The 22502-nt window shown below is 39.7% G+C and overlaps 2 protein-coding genes across 5 annotated transcripts in view; both read left to right on the forward strand.

Annotated features, from left to right (window-relative positions):
• The first annotated feature begins 574 nt into the window (after positions 1–574).
• Positions 575–15825, forward strand: LOC306877783 (retinal guanylyl cyclase 2-like). 4 transcript variants are annotated; one of them, XM_079429754.1, is made up of 20 exons: positions 575–806; positions 1469–2317; positions 3107–3411; positions 3492–3840; positions 3924–4008; positions 4105–4201; positions 4279–4404; positions 5628–5708; positions 5861–6037; positions 6338–6494; positions 6569–6718; positions 6940–7088; positions 8920–9083; positions 9192–9384; positions 9551–9725; positions 9810–9908; positions 10097–10191; positions 12799–12884; positions 12968–13056; positions 14576–15811. In XM_079429754.1, the coding sequence occupies exons 2-19, from the start codon at positions 1579–1581 to the stop codon at positions 13053–13055; spliced, it is 3315 nt and encodes a 1104-aa protein (XP_079285880.1). In that variant the 5' UTR covers positions 575–806; positions 1469–1578; the 3' UTR covers position 13056; positions 14576–15811. The 4 variants fall into 4 exon arrangements, with proteins under 4 accessions (XP_079285880.1, XP_079285879.1, XP_079285881.1 ...); XM_079429756.1 differs by having other exon boundaries at positions 578–806; positions 1469–2002; positions 14576–15820; XM_079429753.1 differs by lacking the exon at positions 12968–13056 and having other exon boundaries at positions 14576–15825.
• A 1614-nt stretch (positions 15826–17439) lies between these two features.
• LOC306869000 (insulin receptor substrate 2-B-like) overlaps positions 17440–22502 on the forward strand; it is a 31316-nt gene continuing 26253 nt past the window's right edge. Inside the window, exon 1 of the mRNA XM_079415523.1 lies at positions 17440–21191. Coding sequence (XP_079271649.1) covers positions 17711–21191 — 3481 coding nt within the window. The 5' untranslated portion in view covers positions 17440–17710. The remainder of the gene's footprint in view (positions 21192–22502) is intronic.

Genomic DNA, 22502 nt, shown 5'->3' on the forward strand with positions numbered 1-22502 from the left:
TGTATGTGGCATTTAGGTCTCACATAAGCCCCATCATAACCAGTATGGAATGATTTAGAAACTTTCCATTCCTTATTAATCTATGATATAAATAGTTGTGTTGGTTTTATTTGCTATTCTGGAAGGCATTTTAATCTATAAATAGTCCGAATTGAATTGAATTTTTTTTTTCAGACAAGGCTTTACTAGAACATTCTGATTGGTCAAGGATTTAATTTTGGTCACTCACTGCATAATCAAAGCAATTAGTGTATTTTGTAATATCAAAATAATTTCAGCCAGGCAGACACAACTGAGAGGGAACTTTATTGGATTCTACTGCCCCCTACAGTAAGTGCTGGTGCAGTTCTTGTTCTTGCTATTCTCGCTATTCTTGCTATTGCTATGCTATTTAAAAAAAAGCAAGTATTCATTATGTCAACACTTAAATGATAACATGTTTGTATTTTATTTGTATTTTAGCAGCAATTACCAGCAGCTGTCATTTTTGTAAGAACATATACAACACTATAATGTGTCCATCACCCAGACTGAAAATTGGATTGATATAATCTTCAGGTCATTCATTGAGGTCAGCAGTGGCATGGTGCACAGCACAAGAGAAGATTATAACTAACTCAGTTCTGGATAGGCCGTGATCGAACTTGCTGCCCGTATTTGGATTTATTTAACAACATATTTGCAAATAATAAGAAATAATTGATTTTTGCTTTTGGTCACAGTGTTTCCATGGAGAGGATTTGCACAGATGAGGACAACAAGTTATGGAAATTATCAACCAGTTATTACTTTGGCAGTTAGAGTCGGTAAGTCAAATACAATGGTTAAACAGTTGGTTAATTAAATGTTGCCACTAATTGGTAATGTTAGACTGCAGTTTTAAAAACTGACAACAGTAACTCTGAAGTCAATACATAGTCAATAAGTGTAAAATGTGTTGCAATTGTTGATTATAGTTTGTACTGCTGTACTGCTCCTGGCAGGTTACTTTAAAAATAATGGAATTAGTTTCCTTAAAGATACTTATTTCTATCTTTTGGCTGTGATGATCACAATAAACTCAAGCAGCAGCATAGCCTTATTTGGATAATCAACATTTAAAGTCACTTATGTTTCATATTGTCACATTGATACCCAGTTTAGTGAAGCATGTGCAGTAATGGTTGTTTTGCAGATTGATCAGTTTGGGGTTAACAATACAATAGCCTAAATGTTTTATTTTGATAAAGTTGAAGTGAGTAGCCTAAGCATTAGTCTGTACTCTTAACAGGATTTCAGCAATCCTCTAACTCCCAATCTTATACCAATAATAACCAGCACAAATTTATAGTTTAAATCCTTCTTGATTTCTGTATATTTGCTGTTCTGAAAGTATTTCTATGGCATTACATGCTAAATATGAACTGATAATAATTTTAGCAAATAGATCTATCAGTTCTATCAGTTTACATGTGTTCATTTTTCATAGTTTGCTGTGGGTGGTGACCTGATTGACATTAAGGGCATCTCTCATGTGACAGTGAAGAAGCTCCACTGTGTGCCAACCCACCAGCTGTGTGGCTGACCAGTTACCCTGCAATGCGACGGCCATCCAGTGCCTTTCACAGCTTACGTCCAGCATGGGCCACCAGAGGACTCCAGATCCCTGACCAAAGCACTCATAAACATACCTATTTGTGTCCCTGGCTACTGTTGTCTACTGTAAGCTTCCTGTGCCTTTTCCCTGCCACCTCTGCTGCCACCGTTAAGGTTGGGGTGGTGGGTCCTTGGTCATGTGACCCCCTTTTTACTAAAGCCCAGCCCGGCGTGGCTGCACAGTTAGCTGTGGATCACATCAACAGGGACCCTTACCTCTCACAAGGCATCACGTTTGATTATGTCATCCTAGAGGAGGACTGTGAGACATCCCAGGCTTTTGCCCGTTTCCTCAGTTTCTACACACGGGCGTCTGGGTTTATTGGTCCAGTGAACCCAGGTTACTGTGAAGCTGCCTCTCTGCTAGGTAAGAGTTGGAATAAGGCAGTGTTTTCCTGGTCTTGTATTGGACATGAGTTGGATGATGCCCGTAGTCACCCAACGTTTGCCCGCACCATGCCCCTACCCTCCCTTGTCCTGCTACGCTTCATGCACCACTTTCGCTGGGCACATGTGGGCATCATTACATCAGCAGAGGATGCATGGTTTGAGGCGGGTATAAAGCTGGCCAATGCCCTGCAGAGTCATGGGATGCCTGTTAGTATTGTGGCATCTGTTCATAATGACCACACCAGCGTGCGTAAGACCCTGGCCAAAGTCAAGAAAGTGGCAGATCTCCGCTGTGAGTTTAAAGCATTGCTAATATTGAATGATATGATGTAGAGATAAGTGATCTGCTCACATTTTAAACTGTAACATTTACTATTATTCCATAATTTACACTCCAAATGAGATTACTACAGTACTTTGTTTTGATAGTGATACTTCCCAGTATTTACAAAATACTGTTCAAAAGTTTGAGTGTGGGAAGATATTTTGAAAGAAACCTCTTTTGCTCACCAAGGCTGCATTTTATTAAAAATACTAGAAAACTGTAATATTGTAATATTAACATTGTATTGTAACTGTACAATATATTTTGAAATGAATAATGTCTTAAATGTCACATCATTCTTCAGAAATCATTCTAATATGCTGTTGTCCAGGATTCTTTAATGAATCAAAAGTTCAAAAAAGTAATTTTTTAATAGAAATTTAATGCATGTTTGCAGAAATAAAAGAATTATTTCTTAAAACAAAATCATACTGACCTCAAAATTTTGAACCATAATTAATTAATTTGTAAAATACAACTGAATACAAAACTTTTCATTAAAAATTATATTAGCAATTTTGTCCGCAGTTTGGCTGAAAAATTTGCTCATATTTTGATTACTACACTACTTTTGTCTCTCTATACTGAATTATTTCTTTTTAAAATAACTTCTCTGTTATATTTTTTTTCATAAAAAAGAAATATGATTTAAATAATACATTTTTTTTACTGTATTAAATATAATGATTTAAAATATTATAAAATAGACTGTTCTTTCTACCTGTCCTCTCATATTTTCAATACTTCTGTTTGCAGTGGTCATCCTCGTTATGCACTCGGTGTTGATTGGTGGAGGAACCCAGAAGTTGCTGTTGGAGACAGCTTATGACATGCGGATGACAGACGGCTCGCTGGTGTTTTTATCTTACGATACACTCTTTTACAGTCTGCCCTACCATCCTGTAGCCCAGCCTGCCCTGCGCCATCACAGCAAGCTGCTACGAGCCTACGATGCCGTACTCACCATCACTATAGAGTCTCCACAGGAACAGTCTTTCTACCAAGCTTTTGAAAAGGCCCAGGAGCAAGGAGAGCTTCCCTGGAACCTTAAACCACAGCAGGTATAGCAATGGTTTAAATTGGGGCTTTAACACTAAGCTAATATACAGTAGCTAATGTAAAACCTTCACATCTCTTACAGGTGTCCCCATTGTTTGGCACCATCTACTCTTCCATCATGTTCATGGCTCATGCTGTGCAAAGTGTCAGGGCTTCAGGTCAGTGGATGTCTGGGGGGAACATTGCCCAGAATGCCCGAAACCTGCTATTCAAAGGTTTTAGCCTACAAGCAAACCTTTCTGACTTTGGCACGCTGGACTATGTGGTGCTGGACACAGATGGCTTGTCTTGGGAGTTGAAACCTACATACCATATTGAGATGCAGACAGATATGGTGCGTTTTCTGGGACAGCCGATTCATTTTCCCCCAGCTGGACCACCAAAAACTGATTCCAGCTGCTGGTTTACACATGGGATCATCTGCCGTGGAGGTTAGTTTGTATGTACATGACTTTTTGTTTTTTCGTTCACGTACATTGTATATCATATGCAACAATCACCCTCTGTGTTACAGGTGTGAATCTTTTACACATGGTTTTAATCTTCCTGTCTGGTTTTCTGTTCATCTTCTTCTCAATTGGCTGTTCTTACTGCATCAGGTATTCATTAAATTCTAACCTTAATTTATCATAACATTTAATGTTGTTCAAAGTGTGCAGAAAGTTTCTTAAAATATTTCTAAATGTTTTGTATAGGCGTAAAATTAGTAAGATCCGAATGGTGCGGGGTCCGAATAAGATTTTACTGACTTTAAATGATGTCACATTCATCAACCCATCCCTGAGCAATAAGGTCAGTAACACAAGCACATGTGCACACAAATACACATTAATATACTTTAATTATTAATACTTGTATCTGAAAAACAGAAGCTGAGCTTGGATGACAGCAAGGCCAGTGACTCAAGAATGAGCATTTCAGAGCGAAGCCTCAAGTCTCCATTGTCTATTCAGTCGCCAGCCACCCATGAAAATTCTAATGTTGTCATTTATGAGGTAAACGAATAACTCTCAATGACTGATTGAATTTAAAGGCTCATATTATGAGAAATCTTTTTTTCTTCAAAATAAACAAAAAAATCCCTCCACAGTCCACTTACAGCATGAAAATGAAAAGTTGCAAATTTGATGTCACCATTAACTCTTCAAATGTATCTCACATTTACATATCCATACATATTACATATACATATCAAGGCAAGGCAAAGTTTATTATAAAGCACATGTCATACACAATGGTAATTCAGCATTCAACAGCATGACCCACCTTGATAAACAACAGTGTAAACTACACTAACGTTCAAAAGTTTGGGGTCAGTAAGAAAGTAATTGATCAGTTAATAAGTAATTAAGAATGCAGTAAATTGATTAAAAGTGACAGTAAAGACTTTTACATTGTTACAAAACATTTAGATTTTTAAATCATTGCTATTCTTTGCTATCCTGAATTTTTTTTTATCACTGTTTCCATTAAAATACTGAGCAGCACAACTGTTTTCAACGTTGATAAATGTTTCTTGAGCAGCAAAAATTAGCATATTAAATAGATTTCATGTGACGCTAAAGACTGGAGTAATGGCTGTTGAAAATTCAGCTTTGCCATCATTTAAATTAGTTACATTTTAAAATATTTTCAAAGAGAAAACAGTTATTTTAAATTGTAATAATTTTAATATTAGTATAGTGTAATTATATTTTAATATTTGTCATGGTGCACACAGCAAGGATGAACAAGGAGACGTGGACAAACTCAAATTAACAGTCTTTAATAAATCCAAACAAGGCAGGTAAAGACAAGGCAAGGGCAACACATATAGGAACACCGGGGAATAACAAGTACACCAGACAAAATCTACCATAACAGACAGGACTATAAATACACAGGATAATCATAGATAATTAGACAAACACAGCTGGAAACAAATTACCTAATAATCACACTTAACAAGGACAGGAAACAAACCAAATAAGGACACAAGAGGCGGGAACACAAGACACGCGACAGAGGACTGACAATATTATTTTCACTATTTTTTTATTCTAAGAGCCAAAAAGGTGGTGGAAAATGGCCATTTAGAACTAGATTATGAATATAAAACTAGATAAGAAATTATAAGAAAACATCATGAAAAAATTGTTATGCTATATAAACTGTTTAGATACATTATTTATACATGTAAATGACTGAACATTTTTTTCAAATGTTTCTCATTTTGCAGGGTGATTGGGCATGGCTCAAAAGGTTGCCGTATGGAAATTTCCGGAGTATCACTCCTCATACCACTGATGTGTTTGAACTGGTTGGTTTTGCCACTAAATTTTACATAGGAAAAACTTAAGTGTAGTGCTCATTCTTTTTTGTAGGATATTCTGTTTGTATGTTCTTTGTTCACTGTTTTTGATTATTTCCTTTATCATACATTTAATCATACAATTGCTCTCAATATTCCAGATGAAAGACATGAGGCACGAGAATGTTAACCCCTTTCTCGGATTCTTCCTTGACTGTGGAGTGTTTGCCATAGTAACAGAGTACTGTTCGCGCGGCAGCTTGGAAGATCTTTTGCTCAATGATGACGTCAAACTGGACTGGATGTTCAAGTCCTCCCTCATTCTAGACCTCATCAAGGTGCTTTTTTTAGGAATGTGATTGGTTGAATTTAAAATTAAATTTAAAAGCATTGAAATATAGCAAGCACATGTTGATAATGTCTTTTGAATTTATACCCAAATCATATGCCACAAAAGGAGACTTTATAAGGAAATATATATAAATAATTATTGGTCATTAAAAACATGATTGTAAGAATTATTCACTGATTTGTGTGGATTTATACATTAGTTTTCTAGCATGTACATTTATTGTCACATAATTGCATTTGCAGTTACAGCACATGTAAGCTTATGTGTGTTTCTGATTGGCATGCAGGGTATGAAATATCTTCACCACAGGAGCATCTGTCATGGAAGGCTTAAATCCAGGAACTGTGTGGTCGATGGGCGTTTTGTGCTTAAAATCACGGACTATGGCTACAACGAGGTGTTGGAAGCTCAGAGATTTCCTTATGTTGAACCTCCAGCTGAAAGTAAGGTTTTATTGTGAGACTTTTCTTGTTATTGATCTCTTGCATAGGATGTTAAAGTATTTGAACCCCCACAGCCCTTCTGTGGACCGCCCCTGAGATACTGAGAGGGCCCTACCCTGGTCTGTTTGGCAGTCACCCTGGTGATGTGTACAGTTTCTCAATCATCATGCAAGAAGTGGTCATGCGAGGGCCTCCATTCTGCATGCTGGAGAACTCTTTTGATGGTAAAGTCACATGACCCCACCATCTTTACCAGGGCTTTTCAAACTTTTTGATGACACAGACATACAGACATTTTTGTTTCACATTGGTTTTCTCTGAACTTTTCTGTGGACCCCTGATCTATACTATATATTGTACTGTCTATATTGGTAGATTGTTGTGTAGACATGTCATTACAGTAATTTTGCAGTGTCTAAGTCTTTAATACATCTGGATCATATAGAAATTGTCCAGAAGATCCGGAAGCCTCCTCCAATGTGCCGGCCCATTGTGTCCCCGGATCATGCTCCCATGGAGTGTATTCAGCTTATGAAGCAGTGCTGGAATGAACAGCCAGAGAAGAGACCCACATTTGATGAAATCTTTGACCAGGTGAACATTGACAACACTGCCAAACCATCACCATAATGTCAGATTTCTGTGGTTGCCAGAAATCCAGTGTAAAAAATACTGTGATATTGTTTTTAGTATTATTGGTCATTCATTTCATGAAGTGAAATAAATATACGAATGTACCTAAATGTGTTTTTTACTGTAAAATGTACTCATAACCACCATAATAATAGAGGTAGTAAAACAATAAGCCACATGATGAATCAGAGTTCAAGTGGTCTATAAAACATGGCTAATACTCACAACATCATTACATGTCAATTGTATGGTAACCATACAGTTACATAATATTAAATATATATATATATTTTAATTTTTTTTAAATGTTATATTATTATATTTGAGGTATCCAAGCTACTGGGGTCCCTCAGGGCTCAGTTTTTGGACCACTTCTCTTCTCTGTCTACATGGCATCACTAAGTTCTGTCATTCAGAAACTTGGCTTTTCATATCACTGCTATGCTGATGACACTCAACTCTACCTCTCATTCCATCCTGATGATCCGACAATAACTGCTTGCATCTCAGCATGCCTAACAGACATTTCTTGCTGGATGAAGGACCATCACCTTCAACTCAACCTAGCTAAGACAGAACTGCTTGTAGTTTCAGCAAACCCATCACTTCATCACAATTTCACCTTCCAGTTAGGCTCATCAACCATAACTCCTTCAAAAACAGCCAGAAACTTTGGAGTTGTGATTGATGATAAGCTGACTTTCTCAGACCACATTGCTAAAACTTCCCAGTCCTACAGATTTGCTTTACACAATATTAGGAAGATCAGGACCTTTCCTTCGGAACATGCAACACAACTCCTTGTTCAAGCTCTTGTTCTGTCCAGACTTGACTATTGCAATACTCTCTTGGCAGGTCTTCCAGCCAATTCCATCAAACCTCTACAATTAATCCAAAATGTCGCTGCAAGATTAATCTTTAATGAGGCAAAAAGAATGCACATCACACCTCTGTTCATCAATTAGCACTGGCTACCAATAGCTGCTCGCATAAAATTCAAGGCATTAATGTTTGCCTACAAAACCACCTCTGGCTCTGCACCCCTTTACCTAAATTGAGTACTTCAGACCTGTGTGCCCTCTAGAAGCTTGTGTTCTGCAAGTGAACGACGCATTATTGTGCCATCCCAAAGAGGAAAATCACTTTCACAGACTTTTTCATTAACTGTTCCCACCTGGTGGAATGATCTGCCCAACTCAATCCGAGCAGCTGAATCCTTAGCTATCTTCAAGAAACGGCTAAAAACACATCTCTTCCATCTTTATTTAACCCTCTAACTCTAGCACTCTCTATTCTAAAACTAGGTTTCTTTTTTCTATATTCTGTCTACTCATTTTCTTTAAAAAAAATACACTTACTACGTGTACTGCGTTATAGTCTAACCAAGACTTGTCATAACACTTGAATGTTGTTGCTCTTTTGTTGGTGTTGATTGCTTCTATTGTCCTCATTTGTAAGTCGCTTTGGATAAAAGCATCTGTTAAATGACAATGTAAATTAAACCATTTGCAGTTTTCACCATGTATGGGTAGGTAACGTATAGTTAAGCAATTAAGTTTGTTTTTTATTAATTTATTTGTTCATTCATTCATTCATTTTTTTTTTTTTTTTAATAATAATTTTTTTACAGAGTAGTTAATGTTGTAAGACTGAAATGAAAACAGAGATTGATAATGTATAGGTCTCTGAATAACCAAGCAATAGAGACAAACTGTATGAGATCAGTCTGATTTTAGAGATTCTATTCACATATTATCTGCTGTTCTCCATCTTCTCCTTATTCTCTCTACAGTTCAAGAATGTAAATAAAGGGAAAAAGACCAACATCATAGACTCCATGTTACGAATGCTGGAGCAATATTCCTCCAACCTGGAGGAACTGATCAGGGAAAGGACAGAGGAGCTGGAAATAGAGAAACAAAAGACTGAGAAACTCCTCACACAAATGTTGCCCCCGTAAGTGATAGATAAACAGGGAACAGCTTTCAATAACTCATATAAGTAACGTTTTTAAATAATTCCTACATTTTTAAAGTGTCTTTTGTTTTTGTTCATCCTCTCTAGGTCAGTGGCAGAGGCTCTGAAGCTGGGCACTACAGTCGAGCCAGAGCATTTTGATAGTGTCAGTCTTTATTTCAGTGATATTGTTGGCTTCACCACAATCTCAGCCAACAGCGAGCCCATAGAGGTGGTCAACCTCCTCAATGAGCTTTACACAACATTTGATGCTGTAATTGGCAATCATGATGTCTATAAGGTAACACTACAAAAGTGATGTTAACATTTATTAGCTGTGTTTTTTATTATTTGTAATCACTGTATAAGCACATTTGTTTGCTTTCACAGAGATTTTTTTAATTTAATTGAAGATAATGTACACTTTCAGTTTACTAATGCATGTCTCTTGTCTTCATTGCCTGCAGGTGGAGACCATTGGTGACGCTTACATGGTGGCATCAGGTGTGCCCATGCCCAATGGGAACCGACATGCAGCCGAGATTGCAAACATGGCTCTGGACATCCTGAGTGCTGTTGGCTCCTTCAAAATGAAACATATGCCTGATGTACCAGTCCGCATCCGAATAGGACTTCACACAGGTCAGGCTGATCCATCCCATTTGGTTAATCAAATGTAAAAAAAAAAAAAAAAGTTTTCTTTACATATGTATGATTTCTTATTAGGTCCCTGTGTGGCCGGTGTAGTGGGTTTGACCATGCCACGGTACTGTCTGTTTGGGGACACGGTCACCACTGCTTCCAGGATGGAGTCTACAGGATTGCGTAAGCATCACCATATACAGCTCTGTTTCTATATTTCAAAGATGAATATGGAAAGATGCATGTCTCATTAAATTACAGACATAAAATGATTAACATCTGTAATCAATGAAATTCAGTGTCTATCATTAATTGTATAGTTGGCCATGCCAGGCAAGGAAATTGCTCTTAATCTGCGTGTGTGTTTGCAGCGTACAGAATCCATGTCCATTCCAGTACAGTGAAGGTCCTGATGGAGCTGAAATTAGGGTACAAAGTAGAGCTGAGAGCCAGAACAGAACTCAAGGTGAGCTTGTCTGAGATCATCTGTAGGACAAATCAAAGATTTCATATTCAGTCTTGGCCAAAAATATCGGCACCCTCGCAATTCTGTCAGAAAATGCAACCCTTCTCTCAGAAAAGATGAGTTGAAAATGTTTTGGTACTCAAATGTTTTTTTTTTGTTTTGTTTTTTTTTGCATTAGAACAACACAAAAAAACAAAAAAGAAAAGTAAAATCTGATACAATTCCACACAGAACCCAAAAAATACACTGGACAAAATTATTGGCACCCTTAACTTAATATTTGGTAGCCCTTTGGAAAAAAATAACTGAAATCAATCGCTTCCTGTAATCATGAAGGAGTTTCTTACACCTCTTTACTGGAATTTTGGACCACTCTTCTTTTGCAAACTGCTCCAGGTTATTCAGATTTGAAGGATGCCTTCTCCTAACTGCTGTTTTGAGATCTCTCTACAGGTATTCTATGGGATTCAGATCTGAACTCATTGCTGGCCATTTCAGAACTCTCCATCGCTTTGTTTGTAACCATTTCTGAATGCTTTTTGAAGTGTGTTTTAGGTCATTGTCCTGCTGGAAGACCCATGACCTCTGGTGGAGCTTTCTGACACTGGCCACTACGTTGTGCCCCAAAATTCTTTTGTCTCATCTGTCCACAGTACGTTCTCCAAAAAGGGTTGTGGTTTTGTCACATAAGTTTTGGCAAACTCCAGTCTTGCTTTTTTATGCCTTTGTGTCAGCAGTGGTGTCCTCCTGCGTCTCCTACCATAGCGTCCCTTTTCATTCAGATGGCGACGGATAGTGCGAGCTGACACTGTCGTACCCTTTGTCTGCAGATCAGCTTGGATTTGTGGAAGTTAATTGGGGTTCTTTATCCACCTTTCGAACAATCCTTCGTTGTAATTTTTAATTAATTTCTGTCCACGTCCAGGCAGGTTAGCTACAGTGCCATGGGCTGTAAACCTCTTGATGATATTGCGCACAGTGGACACAGTCAAGTCAAGTCACCTTTATTTATATAGCGCTTTTAACAATACAGATTGTGTCAAAGCACTTAACAGTATCAAATTGGAGGATAGAGTGTCAGTAATGTATAATAATAAGATTAAACATTCAATTTTCAGTTAAGGCATTTCGTTATTGAGTTCAGAGATGTCATTGTCAGATCAGTTTAGTTTAAATAGTATCTGTGAAATCAAATTGACGATAATCGCTAGAAATTAAGTGTCCCCAACTGAGCAAGCCAGAGGCGACAGCGGCAAGGAACCAAAACTCCCTCTGTGGGAGGACACAGGAACATTAAGATCTCTGGAGATGGACTAGTAGTCTTGAGATTGTCCATGTTTTTCCACAATTTTTTCTCTCAAATCCACAGACAACTCTTTACAATTATTTCTTTTCTCCATGCTCAATGTGACACACAACACAAAGGTTGAGTCAACTTTTCTCCATTTTAACTGATTGCAAGTGTGGTCACAGGTGTGTCTAAATACAAATTACAGGAGCATCACATGCTTGAAAAGCAATTAGTTCTTACCATTTTGACAAGGTGCCAATAATTTTGTCCAGTCTATTTTTGAGTTCTATGTGAAATTTGATCAAATTAGACTTTTCTTCTCTGTTTTTTTGTGTTGTTTCAGTGCAAACAAAAGCAATAAGCACATGAATACCAAAACATTTCATACATACAAGTGTTGCATTTTTTGACAGAATTGCAAGGGTGCCGATATTTTTGGCCATGATTGTTAATTTATCTCATAACCTCTCATTTATACATTACTCTTCAGATTTTTAAAAAAATATTTAATACTTTTAATTTAACAAAGGCACATTAAATGATCAAACCTTAAAACAATACACATTTTTTTACATAAATTCTGTTCTTTTGAACTTTCTATTGATCAAGGAATCCTGAAAGATGTATCACAGTTTCCATAAAAATGGTGCAGCTGTTTTCAACATAGATAATAATAAGAAATGTTTCTTGACCGAAGACTGGAGCAACGGCTGCTGAAAATTCAGCTTTGTCATCACAAGAATAAATTACATTTTAAAATATACTCAAATAGAAAACCGTTGTTTTAAATTGTACTAACATTTAACAATATTACGGTTTTTACTGTACTCGTAATCAAATAAATGTGGCGTGGGTGAGCATAAGAGGCAAAAAAAATGTTTAAAAGTCTTACAACCCAAAACTTTTGAATGGTTGTGTATGTTATGGTTTATTATTTGCTGTACTTGTTTTACCACCACTTGACACATGTTGGTCAAGTGGTGGTAAAATCATGTAAATAATGTAGTTCAAGATAAGTCATTAATTAAAATATGTATTTTTCCCAAAACTGATGCAGCAGGGTATAATGTATGAGATATTTGGGGGTAAAATGTGCCAGTAACTAATCGTGATAGTAAAGTTTTCCTCCAAATGCAGTAAAATATACTAATACCACTTCTTTTCCAAATGAAGCTATTTTATTTACCAGTGAGCAAGTAATCAACAAGATCAACAAGGCAAAATAATTCTTGAATGACAAAGTTCATGGGTTTAGGTAGACAAGTCATCTGAAAGAACTCTGTTTGGTCTGTTCTCTCATCCTCTCGTCTCCACAGGGCAAAGGTGTAGAAGAAACCTACTGGCTCACCGGGAGAGATGGCTTCATCAAACCGCTCCCCGTGCCGCCCGTACTCAAGTCAGGGTAAGGGGAGGCCTTTCCGTGGCCTGTGGCCTGCAGTGTGTGTGTGTGTGTTTTGTGTTTATCTTCTCCAATGTATTTTTCAGGCAAATGGCTCATGGCTTGCAGATGGAGGAGATAGCCGCATACAAGAAGCGGAAAGCAGAAGCACAGCTTGCAAAGAAGAAAAACTGAGGTAATGTTATGCATGGAGAATGTATAACATTACTCAATGTGGCACAGAGAGTCAGGGGGAGGTGGGGAGGACGGCAGGACGGGGCTAAAGAGTCAGTGTGGGAAGCTGTTGCCAATTTTTCCTCATTTTGGTTGGGTTTCATTCTCCAACCATAAACAAGACTCAGTTCTTCTACTTTCAAGTAATGTTTCTCAGATGATACTACATTATCCTACTGTTTTATCTTTCTAGGAATTTTATTTGATTTCTGTTCATTTCTGCAATTGTAACTTTATACATTTGCACATGAAATAGACTTTTTTTTTTTTTTAACCAGAGTAACCGTTCAAACAAAATGTGTGTGTTCATAATTTGATGTCATAATTTATGGTAACTTTGTACAACCCCATAGATATTTTTGGTCTTGAAGTTGTGTGACTTGCCTAAGATAGTGGTTATAAAAGCTCTCTCCTTTCAGATCGGATGGCACTCCTCAGATATGTATAGCAGGCTTTTCAAAATGGACCGTCGGCTATGTTTGGCATGCTGTTATGTTTCTGTTTGTGTGTTCTGTCATGCTCTGAATGTCTTGTTTGTTCTCAGTGTTTCATGTATCATGTCTTAACATAGACCAAAACAAACTATATATATATATACAGTATATATATTCACAAGTTTTGTTTTCCCAAGTGACATAATGTAAATGTTTGGTAACACTTTATTTTAAGGTGTCATAATACAGAGTAATTACTTAATTAAGTACTTAGTAGTATCCGTTGTACTTACGTGAAATAAAATGTACTTACCATGTAACTAGCAGCCTGTATTTACAGTTTGTAATTATGTAGATGTAATAGGAAGCTACTGTTACACATATGTAACAGGCCGAGTCTGTTACACAACTACTTCTTGATCTTGATACACTTTATTTTAAGTAGCGTATGCCTGTGTAATATTCTGTAATTTTAATGTAATTAGAAAGGTATTACATGTATTTAAGCTGTGTACTGGTGGGTTAAATCAAACTAAGGTGCAGCTGGATAAGGTGTACAGTATAGATACACATGAAGTACACTTAAGTACAATCTTGATACACTTTATTTTAAGTAGCTTATGTCTGTGTACTTAAATTTATAATGACGTTGTATAAAGTCTGCAACACATATGTAACAAACTTTTGGTCACATAAGACTCGGCCTGTTACATATGTGTAACAGTAGCTGCCTATTACATCTACATAATTACAAACTGTAATTACAGGCTGTTGCATAACTTAGTTACATGGTAAGTACATTTAGTTTCATGTATGTACAACAGCTACTACTAAGTCCTTAACTAGGTAATTACTCTGTATTGTGGACACCTTAAAATAAAGTGTTACCAAATGTTTTATTTAATCCAATACAGATTAAATATAACAGTTGAATACAGTTGATATACTTTCTTCTTTCTGTAGTTTTTTTAAGGAAAAATGCATTATGTATTAGATGTATTATATCAACTAAGGCTGGTGTTCCTTCTTTGTTTTTCTGTCTTACAGACACAAATCAAAAGATTTTAAAGTGATGCTAAAAAAGGCAGTGTGGAAGATCTCCACCGTGCGTCAGGTGGCTCAGATCACCCTAGCCGATGAGGGCAATGTCATGATCCACCATCACTGATGACCTTTAACCTTTGCCTTTTTGACCACACACCTGCACACAGAATGAAATGGAGCGTGGAGAAACAGAGAACAAGCTGAAATGAAATGGGCAAGCTTGTGTGTACAGTTTATACCTGTCTGAGAAGCCGCATATCTCTATTCTCTACATGAAGCACCTTTATGAAATGAACCAGTCTCACAAGGAGCTAAATTTACCCCGTGGAAATCCAATACTCAGCACGAGGGGCGTCAGGTCCGGCTCAAAGACTCAATAGATACAGTGCATTCACATCATTCACTTGCAGATTATCCTTTTTAGTAAACATGTTTGTGACTAAAGAAAATAGGAAATTTAGTATTGTGATAAACTATTGTGCAATCAGCATTAATGTGGTGGTTAATATGGTGCATGTGGTTCTATGCTGATCTATCATATTAGATTTAGATTTAGAGTTCAGTTTTACCATGGGATTTTAGTTTTTTGTTGTTTTTGTGAAAAAACTGTTTTCCTCATAGATGATCAATTAGCATGAACCAGGGGTGGCGAACTCCGGTCCTGGAGAACCACAGCCCTACAGAGTTCAGCTTCAACCCTAATTAAAACTCACAAGATTTTTATCCTCACTAAGGCTGCATTTATTAATCAAAAATGCAGTAAAATAGTAGCAAATATTATTACAATTAAAATTGCTTTTCTATTATATGTTAATTTATTCCTGTGATGGCAAAACTTTCAGCAATCATTACTCCAGTCTTCAGTGTCACGTAATCCTTCAGAGATCATTCTAATATGCCAATTTGGTGCTCAACAAACATTTGTTATTATCAATGTTGAAAACAGTTGTGCTGCTTAAAATTTTGTGGAAACCATGATTTAATTTTCCTGAATTTTTTTTTTTTTTGGTAAATAAAAAGTTCAAAAGAACAGATTTCATTTGAAATAGAAATCTTCTGTAACAATGTAATTTTTGATCAGTTTAATGCATACTTGCTAAATAAATCTTAACTGACAGCAAGCTTTTTAACATTAGTATATATATATTTGTAGACAAATACTAATTCATGTTAAAATACTGAATTACTGAAATTCCATATGTACTGTAAAAAATAACAATAAAAATTGAAAATACTGTGTGTTGTTTCTAAGGACAAGCTATATTTTTTAATAGTGAAAGGGCTAATGTGTATGTGTTATGAGTCTTTAAATGACTGTGATATCATAGTTAAAGGCATCCATCCTGAGATGTAATAGAAGTTCAGAAGCACTGAAATACTGTATAACAGTGCCCTCTTGTTATTGTGTCAGTAAATGCAGCAGATGGCGACCTACATTAGCATGCCCTATGTGGATTATCCAGTACTGACTCTATATAAGACTGCAGAGCCACCAGGTCACCCCTAACAAGATTACCTTCTCTCAAAACCTGTTCATCAACTCGCAGCAAGATTACCCACCAATACTTACATACAGCGTTTTTTAATAATTATAAGCTAGCTATTTCTTCCCCTTCTCAGTGTAACGGTCATGTCTCTAGGTATTTAAAGGTTGTGAATCTGCAAAAAAAAAAAAAGGTTCACTTTGGTTGGTTGTCTTCTATGTCAGTCTATGTAATTAAATTTTTTTACAATACATTTTTATATTTCAGAATAGTCACGCCATGAGGGACCATTTGAGGCATTATTGTATCTGTAGGGGAACAAGTGGCAAAAAAAAACTTTTCTAATGAAAGTTAAACTCTCATGATATTCAGAGACTCCGAACTACCTTAAACTCCCAGCTACAGGGATCCGACTTACCATCAATGAAACAAACATTAAAAACTGGACCTGTGCAATGTTTATCAGAGAGTAGCTCTTATTCTCTATTATGCACATCATATGCAGTATTTTAATGATTTTTGTTTGTTTGTTTTTTTATTACTAGTTAGTAGTGTTGGCAGTAACTTGTTACAGTAATAATATTACTTTTTGTGGATTTTGGTCAAATGATCATTTTTTTTCCTTTAATAATTTTTTTTAAATTTATACAGGCTATAGCTGAAAGACAGATCACAAATCAACGTCATTTTCATACATTTATGGAACTTTTGTTATTAATCTCTGTTTCTGATTTTTGATATGCAAATGTTAGTATGAGCCCAGGCTCACAATATATAAGCAATTAAAATGTACAAGAATTCTCTCAACACACTTACAAAACACCAACTCAATTGCCAGTACTTTGCTACTGTAACACGAGTGTCTAGCAAGTTAGTACATTATAAATAGGGACTACTTTTGTTAAAATATCATCAATCACCGGCAAACTGCAATAATAATGGGATCAATGCAAAAAAAGGACGCATTCACTTATTTGGCAAACGTAACAAATGTAATTAAGCACAATCATCTTCTGTACACATAACACTTGCAAGCGATACGCACGCATCCCAAAATGCACAAACAACAACACAAGGAACCTTGAAAACGTCTGTGATTGGACGGATGACTCTTCAGTCAAAAGCTAGAGCCAATGAACGCTCGACATTCTATGACGCAAACTGCTTCACATAATTTTATTGGACAAAAGCCTATCAATCATCAGACGTCACCTTGCCAGTTCAATGAAACTCCGAGCGAAACCATTGGTCAGTGACATTAACGTAGATCCGAAAAGGTCCGTCGTGATTGGTCAAAGCAGCTTTCAATCACACGTCTCGCTCAATCGGGCGCCTCCTCCCTCCCCCAGCCGAATGACGCACGAGTCATGTGTTGTTTGTGCTGCGCTCCGTAGTGTACACAGGGCGCGAGCAGCAGATTGGTAGCCCGCTAGGAGGATCTACCGATAATAGATCTGGTAAATGTGGTCATGTTGCAGTTGCTGGCATTGAGTTCGAGGAGCATTGGCTGGGATACCTGCTTTTCATGCGGCGGTAGACAGAAGCTCAACACTGAAAAGACTTAAGTGCGCCGCCTGAGACACGGTTCCCCCCAAACAAACATGGGGTCTCAGTCTATAAGCCTGAGGTAAAGTGACCTTAAATCTCCTATCTGATGGCAAATTTCGGGAACTACCAAGAAGGCAAAGCCGCTATGTTGATGCTGGAAACGCAACAGCGAGCTATCGGGTCTAAACCTGCAGCTGCAACGGCGATCGGCGACACATCTGTCGGGGAACCCCCTGCCGTGCTTGATGTCGGCGGCGCGGCGTTTCATCAACCGAGTGAACAACATCCACAGCAGCGACAGCACCTGGAATCGCCGGCGAGGAAAGCATCCGCGTCCTCTCTTAACCGGGCGCTTGAGGACTCTGCAGCGAGTAACACACACACTACTACCTCAGCTTCCCCTGCTGTGAACACCGTGTCAGACGACATTAGGAAGTGTGGCTATCTGAGGAAGCAGAAACACGGCCATAAGAGGTTTTTCGTCTTGCGGGCGTCGAGTCATCTGGGGCCGAGCAGACTGGAGTACTATGACAGTGAGAAGAAATTTCGAAACACACTGCGATCAAACGTCGCTGCCGCTGCCGCCGCCGCCGCCTCAGCTGGCGCCTCTCCCCCCAAAAGAGTGATCTATCTCAACCAGTGTTTCACTGTGAATAAAAGGGCGGATTCTAAGAATAAGCATCTCATTGCTCTTTATACTAAAGATGAATACTTTGCGATTGTCGCTGAGAATGAGCAGGAGCAGGAGGAGTGGTACCAGGCGCTCAGTGAGCTCATGAGTGAGGGCAAGAAAGCCCACCTGGACGCGGATGAGATTGACGATGGATACGGTACTGTGACCCCTGGGACTGACTTTAAGGAAGTGTGGCAGGTAAATGTTAAACCGAAGGGCTTGGGCCAGACGAAGAATTTAACTGGCGTTTATAGGCTCTGTCTGTCTGCCAAGAGCATTCACCTGGTGAAGCTGAACTCTGAGACACCTTGCGTGAACTTGCAGCTGATGAACATCAGACGCTGCGGCCATTCAGAGAGCTTCTTCTTCATTGAGGTCGGCCGGTCTTCGTCTATAGGACCTGGGGAGGTTTGGATGCAGGTGGATGATTCTGTGGTGGCTCAGAACATGCACGAGACCATTCTAGAGACCATGAAGGCTCTGAAGGCGTTCGCCGAGTTCAGGCCCAGAAGCAAAAGTCAGTCTTCTGGCACCAACCCGATGGGTTTCATCACCACGCGGCGACACTTGGGCAACCTCCCGCCCAGCCAGACGGGGCTCCAGCGGCGGTCTCGGACCGAATCTGTGGTGGGCACGCCACCCAGCAGGAAGAGCAGTGGAGCAAGTGGCTACCGATTCCGCACCTCCAGCGAGGGAGAAAGCACAATGAACCGCCCATTTCGTTCTGTAACAGGTAGCCTTATTCATCTCAACACAGCCCGCGCTAACCTGAGCCGACAGGAAAGTAGCAGTGGGGCAGGGGCCCGCTATATTCGTGCCCCGCCAGGCTCCACTTATCATGCCCGTTCTGCCTCTCTGCCAGTGTCACACTTTCCTTCTACCACCAGTCCAATCAGCATGTCCAGCAGCAGTGGCCATGGATCTGTGTCAGACACCATCACTCGCCCCTCCAGCGCGTCCGTTTGTGGATCCCCGAGCGATGGAGGTTTTAACTCATCTGATGAGTACGGCTCCAGCCCCGGAGACTTCCGGTACTTCAGAGTGCGCAGCAACACCCCCGACTCCCTGGGAAACACACCTCCGATCCGTGAGGAGCACTGCCTCAATGACTACATGGCTATGGGCTGGAATCGTGACGCGTTTGGAACGAGTGCAGCTGAGGCCATCAAAGATGAGAGTGTGGATGAAGATTCACGACAGGGGTCTTTAAAGAGGCGGACTCCTTCCTTCTCCAGGCAGGTTGGCGGCGCTAGTGCTGCTGGAGTTGCTGTTTATCAGAAGATGACCCAGACCACCTTCTCGCTGGACGAGGCTGTGACTGAGAGTAGCTCTTGGGGTGGCAGTGTCCAGACTGTCTCTACCTCCTCCTCCCTCTGCTCTGACTACAGTTCCAGTTCTGAACACAGCCAGGACCGGCCCCCTAGCCTACGGCCTGCAGACGCGCTTAAGGATGATGGGTACATGCCCATGATGGCAGGTGTGCTGCCCTCCACTAGTGATGCAGACTACATGCCTATGCAACCAAATATCCTCCTCTCTGCCTCTCCACAAGTCCCAAGTGCTGCTTTACATGTTCCCCAGCACATGGACTCTCAAGGCTATATGATGATGCTCCCAGGTAGAAGTGAGGCTACTGACTCTCCCGTCCCATCCAGCCCTGACATTAGCAGACGAGCAGAGGGACGAAGAGCCTCAGACCGCCATGAGAATGCAGAATACATGGACATGTCTCAGAGCAGCTCCACAACTAATGCTCAAAAGGTTTCTGCTGGGAATTATTATGCCTTGACCACTCCTGGTGTCCCCAAGTCTTACAGTCCATATTTCTCCCTCCCTCGCTCATACAAAGCTCCATCCAGAGACCAGGCTGAGCATGACGATTACGTCTCAATGAGTTCCCCAGCAAAACCAGTCTACAGTTCACCCACAGCCACGCCAGATCGTAGTAGCAGGTGCCCACCTCCTGAGTACTCTCAACATAATGGCTTCACAGACCGCCGTGCCATTCGGCCGAACCGCCTGCCCCTGGGAAGGCGGAGTTTGCATGGCTCTCTGCGAGCAGTAGAAGCGCCAGTGCGTCCTTCCAGCCCTGGAGAATATATTAATATTGAATTTGGGGATCAGCCCACATATTCTGCCTGTTCGTTGTCTGCTGAAGTCTCCCCCTCAACCCATAGCATTAACCGAGAGCAGCGTAAGTCTCCGCTGCCACAGGATTACATGACTGTCGAGATAGATGGTCTTCCACCAAAGAGTCGGTCCCCACGGCCCTCTCTGGTGGCCCCCTGGAATCCTCCTTCATATATCCGGCCCTCCACATCCTCCCACTGCAGTGGGATCACTGTGGGTAAGCCTGACGACTACACGGAAATGTCTTTTGAGCCCGAGGAGGAGTCCAAGAGCCCTACAGCCATGCTTGAGCACCTGTGTGTACTGGAGCAACACTTTTTCCCCTTCAGCCCCCCGACTGAGCCTAAGGTTGTCCGTGCTGACCCCCAGGGCAGGCGGAAACACAGCTCGGAGACCTTTGTCACATCATCAGGAGCGTCAGGTGGAAGTGGCTTGGATGCCAATGGCACCGTGCCTGGCAATAGTGGGGCTCAGCAGGTGGGCCGCAGCAAGGGTCAGAACTTTGACTATGTTTGGACTGACAGCGTGACGTCTGGCAGTGAGGCAACACATGGAAACTCCTCAGATAGAGACAATTCCCCCTCTGTGAGGTCTGTAAGGACTCTACCTGTGGAACACCAGAATGGCCTGAACTACATCGCCCTAGATCTGAGAGACGATCTCCGGCCTGGGAACAGTCATGATGCGCTTCCCTTGCCATCATCCAGCGCTCCTCCCCCAGAGAACGGTGCCTATACCAGCATAGATTTAATGAAATCTGAGGGGCTTACATCGGCATCTAAAGGTGAGCAATTTTAAATATGATTGCTTTTCTTGATCATGTCTCCTGAAATCATGTCATTTTTTTTCTAAACAGACTTTCCTTTCTGGGAGGTTTTAAATGTGTTTTATATGTTGATATAAACTGCACTTGAGTATGTCAGCCTTTTCTAAAATTTTATATAGCTAGAAGAAAGTAATTCTTAGAGATTTGGAATGATACGACATGAGTAAACGATGACAGAATTGTACATATTTGGGTGAACTATCCCTTTAAGTGTGTACAAAATACATCTTTATTGTAATGGACCCCCTCCTCTTGGCATCTCCTGCCTGTTGCATTCTCTAACTCCTTTATATACACTTTGTTTAGGAGCTGCTGCGTGCTTGGCTGAGTGTGTGTTGCTGCAGGGGGAGTGAGAGAATGAAGCGTTAGTGAGTCAGTGCTCTCAGCAAGCCCTAGATGACTCATTTGTTTATCATAGTTGAAGCAGAGATGTGTGTGTGAGAGAGAAAGAAAAAAGGTTGGTTTAAAGCATGTGATAACTCTCTAGCATCTCTCTCACCTTCTCTCTTTCTCTTGTACCCTTTGGCAAACAGAACTGTTGTAGATGTATGACTCAGGTGATGATACACAGGAAACTTTATTATCAGGCACCATTGCCACCAACTAGCTATAGATATAGACTGCAGGGTTTAGCTGTAAAAATGTTTGCATGATATGTCATTAGCTAAAGGATCCTGGGGGCGCTGTGTGTGAGCTACTATTCCAGTAGTCTTCACTAGTTTATTAAAGCTGAAGGGTAATTTCTGTGCCATTACTGTCATCGCACAAATGCCAAACAGGTCTCCCTCTTCGATATCAAGATCAATGTTGACTAATGCTCAGACAAAACAGTTAAATGTTATACAGGGAGTTCAGCCTGCAGATAGTTTATTTACATAGTAAACCTTATGTTTTACTTGCAGTTTATTTTTATTTATTTATTATTATTTTTATATGCACTACTGTACTATCTTTTGCTATAGTGTGTCCGTAGGAAATGCAGTTTACATTTCCAACTCATTTTACCATTAATTGTAGTAATCCAGTGAGATTTTAGTTTGAGTCTGACAACAGCCAGTGCTCCACAGAGATCTGGGGTCTCCTTTATAAAACACCACGTAGATTTCATCCTAAAAGTGTACGTAGGCACAAAAGCTACAATTTGCGTACGCACAAAAGTTTTCAGATTTATAAAACCATGCGTATGACAGAACCTGCGCAAAAATCACTTTATAAATCCCAGTCAGGGGAAGATTGTGCGTACGTGCATCTCCTCCCCAAAATAACCAT

Source organism: Barbus barbus, assembly GCF_936440315.1.
Source record: "Barbus barbus genome assembly, chromosome: 1".
NCBI classification, from domain to species: Eukaryota; Metazoa; Chordata; class Actinopteri; order Cypriniformes; family Cyprinidae; genus Barbus; species Barbus barbus.

What these genes read in the sequence shown, in the direction of transcription:
- LOC306877783 (XM_079429753.1), top strand. Translation starts at nt 1,579, where the DNA reads ATGCGACGGCCATCCAGTGCCTTTCACAGCTTACGTCCAGCATGGGCC. An exon ending in GCTGGAGAACTCTTTTGATG is followed by an intron (nt 6,719 to 6,939) that starts GTAAAGTCACAT and finishes TGGATCATATAG; the next exon opens with AAATTGTCCAGAAGATCCGG. An exon ending in GATGGAGTCTACAGGATTGC is followed by an intron (nt 9,909 to 10,096) that starts GTAAGCATCACC and finishes GTGTGTTTGCAG; the next exon opens with CGTACAGAATCCATGTCCAT.